This window comes from Scylla paramamosain, chromosome 35 (assembly GCF_035594125.1).
Source record: "Scylla paramamosain isolate STU-SP2022 chromosome 35, ASM3559412v1, whole genome shotgun sequence".
NCBI lineage: Eukaryota > Metazoa > Arthropoda > Malacostraca > Decapoda > Portunidae > Scylla > Scylla paramamosain.
The window spans coordinates 9,015,001-9,020,529 of NC_087185.1; the positions used below are offsets into that span (position 1 = coordinate 9,015,001).

General features: G+C 43.6%; 1 protein-coding gene across 1 annotated transcript; it reads left to right on the forward strand.

Annotated features, from left to right (window-relative positions):
• The first annotated feature begins 327 nt into the window (after positions 1–327).
• Positions 328–5,276, forward strand: LOC135090648 (uncharacterized). Its single transcript, XM_063987598.1, has 3 exons — positions 328–567; positions 2,934–3,313; positions 4,251–5,276. Exons 1-3 carry the CDS (start codon positions 534–536, stop codon positions 4,653–4,655), a joined length of 819 nt encoding a protein of 272 aa, XP_063843668.1. The 5' UTR covers positions 328–533; the 3' UTR covers positions 4,656–5,276.
• Positions 5,277–5,529: the final 253 nt, after the last annotated feature.

Here is a 5,529-nt window from a genome sequence, read left to right on the forward strand (position 1 = left end):
TCACGTGACGGCCTCGGAAACCACCAAGTAACCTTCCTTTACCTGAGCCGCTTCCCCAGGTGAGAGGATGACCCGCCACTCTGGCCTTAAATGACTCGCACCGGGAGAAAAATAGATGACGAAAACACCTACTTAGCGGAAATGAGATCTCGGCCACAAGTAACTCCTGGCGGAGAAGCGGCGACCTCCCAGCACACGACGGTGGCGGGAGGAAGATGAGACAAACGTAGAATTATATATTATTACTATTCCTACTGTTTTTTTTTTTTTCTCCCCAAGCGTGAGTGGCGCCTAGAGGAGAGGAACGAGAGGAGGGCGAGAGTACGTACGTGTGTTTGTGCGTGTGTCGTTACCCGTGCTCGCTTTTACCTAGCGTCGCACGGTATATAAGACAGGTGCGTTGTGTCACGGAGCACCACTTCTTCCCTCACTGCTCCACTGAGAGGACCACTCCTGCAACTCATCTGCTCACTGCTTCACTTGTGCACACCTGCCGCTGCTGCAAGATACTTCACTCTTCACTCTAGAGCAAGATGGGTTGTGCTCCGCGCCGAGTTGTGGTCCTGGGTAAGCTTCGCCACGCTACTTTGACCCAGAACGACCCGAGACTAAGCAATGAGGATTCAGGGCATCACAGCAATTCCTACACTCACCGTGAGAGAGCCAGACAGCCATCAGCAGAATTATTCTCCACAGACTGATCAAATTAAGACCAATAGCAGCAACGAAACAGATCTTCGAAGTGACGGAAATTATTAAGGGAGCCAGACTGTCTCATGGCATCAGACAGTTACAAAATCAGCCTGGCCAGACCTATGAAATTAATACAGACAGCAATTCAGAGACTGATCTTCAAAGTGACAGACGGACTCAAGATGCTGGATCATTAAGAAAGCCAGACTGTCTCATGTCACCAAATGATCATACAGTCAATCTTACTGATACGAACATTCCACAAGTTGATCAAATTAATACAGTCAGCAACCAGAGAAATTCGAAGTGATAGACTACATCAGGATAACAGATTATTAAGGAAGCCAGACTGTCTTGTGGCATCAGTCATAAAGTCAATCTTCACATCACAAATTTTTGACTGATTCATCAAATTGATATAGTCAGCAAAAGAGAAACTAAGAAGCAGATCATCCACGTGACAGAAAATCACTCGGATAAACTCCAGACTGAACCTATAGAAGCTGAACTGACTCGCAACATCCAGTTAATAGTCAGCCAGTAACAGACTGGTCCTCGAAGTGACAGACTGACTCAGGCTGCCAGACTGACCTTAATGAAGCCTGACTGATACCTCCAGTTAACAGTCAGTCACAAGCAGACTAACCCTCGAAGTGACTGATATACTTATATCATCCAGTTAACAGACGCTGAGTCACTAATCGATTAAACAGTGACTGACGAATGCATTCACTAGATCAACAATCAAACAAACCTGAAGTGACAAACAAATTCAAGGCATTAAATCATCTCGGGAACTAAATTAGTAATTATTCTGGACTTTTGTCTGCTTAACATTTTTCAAGAAACAGCAAAATTACTGTCTTTTCACGTCCCTTTGTGCCTTTGGTTGGTCTCCCTCACTCACAAAACAAAAGAAAAAAAGACAGTTATCCCAGAAGTGACAGATGGACATGACAAGAGATAGACAGAGATCGAGACACAGACACTGACAGACTGAGGTGAGGAAAAGACACAGGCACTGAGGCACTGAATTGTGGCACCAAAATGGACATGTTAGTGGGAACTCATGTTGCAGATACTCACTCGTTCACTAGGACTCATTTTTTAGTAGAAGTAGGAAGTTGAAATTTTTTATATTTTTTTGCTCTCATTTTTTGGTATCCTCGGCACATGAAAATATATAGGCAAGTACTCAATGTATCTAAACTGATCGACATCCAGCCACTACCCCATATTTTCCAGACTACATCTCCCTGGAAGGACTTGCTGTGAGATGCTCAGAATGCTGGACAGACAGACATACATACCGACAAACACTCACATCGTTATACAAAACTCACGTATGCGGTTAAAAGATCAATAAGTCAATGAATTCAGTTTTTCACATAAGCATCAAGCAATTACTTTTCATTATAAGTTGCAATTGATAATGAAAATAGCGTTAAAATAAAACTCATTCATCACTTTACAACTACCACGGATAATTTTGTGTTGCTCATGTTGCTGTTATGAGTTCAAATTAATAATGCAAATAACGTTAAAATACAAAAAATTACCTGCACATTCGCTAATTACCGCGAAGTACACCTGTATAACGCATCGCTACCGTAATGGCCGCAACGTGAATGGACGCAGTAATATCGTAAATTGAGGGAGGGCCGCACGCTCATCTCTCTCTCCCCTTTTTTTCTTTTTTTTTTTCTACTTTTTTGTAACATGGGTCATTTGCCACCATAGCATCTTTCATTCCCACTGACACTCTCCTCTCTCTCTCTCTCTCTCTCTCTCTCTCTCTCTCTCTCTCTCTCTCTCTCTCTCTCTCTCTCTCTCTCTCTCTCTCTCTACTTTCCTCTACCATCTGTCTTCTTTTTTCTCTCGTTCATTCTACTATTTTTTTCTTCCCTCTCTTCTCTCTCCTTCCCACTTTCCCTCCTATCATCTATTCTCTGTCTTCTTTCTTTCGTTAACCCTACCATTCTTCTCTCCCCTCCTTCCTTTTTCACTTCCACCTTCTCTTGTACTTCCTCTCTTCTTCCTCTTCTCTACCCTCTATCTTCTTCCTCTTTTCGTTAATTCTACTGTTCTTTTCTTATCTCCTCTTCTCTTTTTCTCTTACACTTTCCCTACCCTATCTCTTCCAATTATATCATTCATTCTTTCCTCCCCATTTCTCTCTCATCCTACCAATCTTCTCTCCCTCTTTCCTTCCCTCCATGTTTCCTCCTTCCCTCCTTCAGTCCTCCTCCTTGGGCTGACAAACGCCACCTACCTTAACGGAGGAGGAAACGGAGGAGGAGGAAACAGGGGATACGGAGGCAACGGAGGAGGAGGAGGAGGAGGAGGAGGAGGCTACGGAGGAAACGGAGGCGGATACGGAGGAAACGGCGGAGGAGGAAACGGCTACGGAGGGAACGGCGGCTATGGAGGAAACGGAGGAGGCAACGGAGGTAATGGAGGTAACGGAGGAGGCAACGGGGACCTGGGCACGGCTATCGGAGGAGGAGGAGAGCCTGGAGTCGACTACCCAATCCTTGCTACTGTTCCCGACACTGGCTTCTCTTGTGACGGTCGAGTACCTGGGTATTACGCCGACACCGCTGCTGAAGCTGGCTGTCAGGTACGTGGGAAAGGAGAAAGAACAAGGCGAAAGGTGTAAAGACTGTAGATAGACGTAAAGGAAAGGATGAAAAGGGTGTTGCGGGAAAGGGAAGAGGACAGGGTATGAGTGGTGTAGAGAATGAGTGTAAAGGGTGTACATATAAGAGGAAAGGGTGTAAAGGGAAAGGGTGAAGGAGAAAGGGTGTAGATGTAAGGGAAAAGTGAGTAATGGGTGTAGGGGAAAGGGAAAACGGTGTAAAGGGTGTAAACATAAAGGGAAAGTGTGGAAAAGATGTGCAGAAGAGGAAAGGAAAAGTGTGTGAGGAGAGGGAAAGGGTGAGGATGCAAAGGGAAAGGGTGTAGGAGTCGGTACAAGTCGTGTCTTCAGTCAGTTTATTTATTTCATTATTTATTTATTTTTCATCAGTTTTGTTGCCTTTGTCCAGAATCTCTATTATATGAATATCATCTAGTTATTTTTTATTGGCATTTCTTTTTCATCACCATCTAACTTTATTGAAGATTTTTTTTTTCTAACGTTGTCTCATTCATCATTCATCATCACTCTTCCCTTTTTTCATTCTTTTTAATAATCAATCAGTCAATCCTTTTTTTCGTTATTTATCGTCTTCTGCAATATCTTTCCTATCCCCTTCAATCAATCTGAGCTTTACTATTCTTTTATCATCCAAAAATGTATCCCTTCTTCAATTTACCTTTCCTCTCTTTCACCTGCTTTAACCTCATCTCCTTCACCTTTATATCACCTACGCTATTTTATTCCATTACTATAACCTCACCTGTCCTCTTCCTTTGCTTGCCTTTCTTTGTTCTTAATTACTCACAAATGTATTCTTTCATTATCACCACCTCATCTAGCCAATCTTTCTCTTTCACCCGTCACCTTAACCTGAAATCAGCCACTTACCACCTCCTCACCCGTCCTCCCCCTACAGGTCTTCCACATCTGTCAGTTCGACGGGCGCCAAGACTCCTTCCTCTGCCCCAACGGAACAATCTTCAACCAGCAGTACTTCGTGTGTGACTGGTGGTACAACTTCGACTGCGCCACCGCCGAGCAATTCTACGAGCTGAACTCAAACATCGGGGTCACTAACGGCGGCAACGGAGGCAACGGAGGCAACGGCGGCAATGGTGGTGGATATGGCGGCAACGGTGGATATGGTAATGGCGGTAACGGTGGTGGATATGGCGGAGGCAACGGAGGGTATGGCGGCAGGACTAACTTAGGCAACGGCGGCGGCGGCAACGGAGGCTACGGCAACGGCAACGGCAACGGCAACGGCAACGGCAACGGCAACGGGCAGCCATCAGGACTTTACCAAACGCCAGGGAAATAAGGTGCACAGGCGAACGAACACGCAAACGTACTCTAAGGTAGAACGAACGGACACGGAAGAGCAAATAACAACAAAATGAAGAAGAGAGAAGAAACAAGGTAATAATTAACTGATAAATTAAAATAATAGAAGAAAAAAGTCACAAGAAAAAAAAAAACCGCTGCATATTGATTTTTAAATAAGTGGCTGTTTTTTTCATTTTTATTAATACTTTAATTGGATTCTGATTTAATTTTCATTGTTGTTTTTGTTGCTTTTGTTTTACGGTGTCAACGATGTGAGAGAGAGCGCACGCAAACACGAGTACTTTATTTAATTAAAGGGAGAATTATACATATATAGTATTTATAGGACTGCTACTGTGTAAATAGCTTTTTTTTTTTTACTGTTGATCTCTCTCTCTCTCTCTCTCTCTCTCTCTCTCTCTCTCTCTCTCTCTCTCTCTCTCTCTCTCTCTCTCTCTCTCTCTCTCTCTCTCTCTCTCTCTCTCTCTCTCTCTCTCTGCTTCGATAGATAGAGGGTACAAGCTCTTCGGACTATTTCTGTGCCATAAGATAGATCAGAACAGAACTCACGCTACGCTGTATTACTACAAAGCAAATAAAAGATACAGTATTTCAACACGTATAGATATCCCTTCCTCCTTTCCTTCTTTCCTGTCCATCAATGCCAGGAATTGTGATTGCTGGTGTTGTTATTATGACTGCTTTTATTATTGTTGTTGTTATGGATGTCATGTTGGAAGGAAGTTGAGTCTCTCTCTCTCTCTCTCTCTCTCTCTCTCTCTCTCTCTCTCTCTCTCTCTCTCTCTCTCGCTCTCTCATTACCCTGACAAACAGAGAAATCCTATTATCTTACTTATCTAAAGCTTATC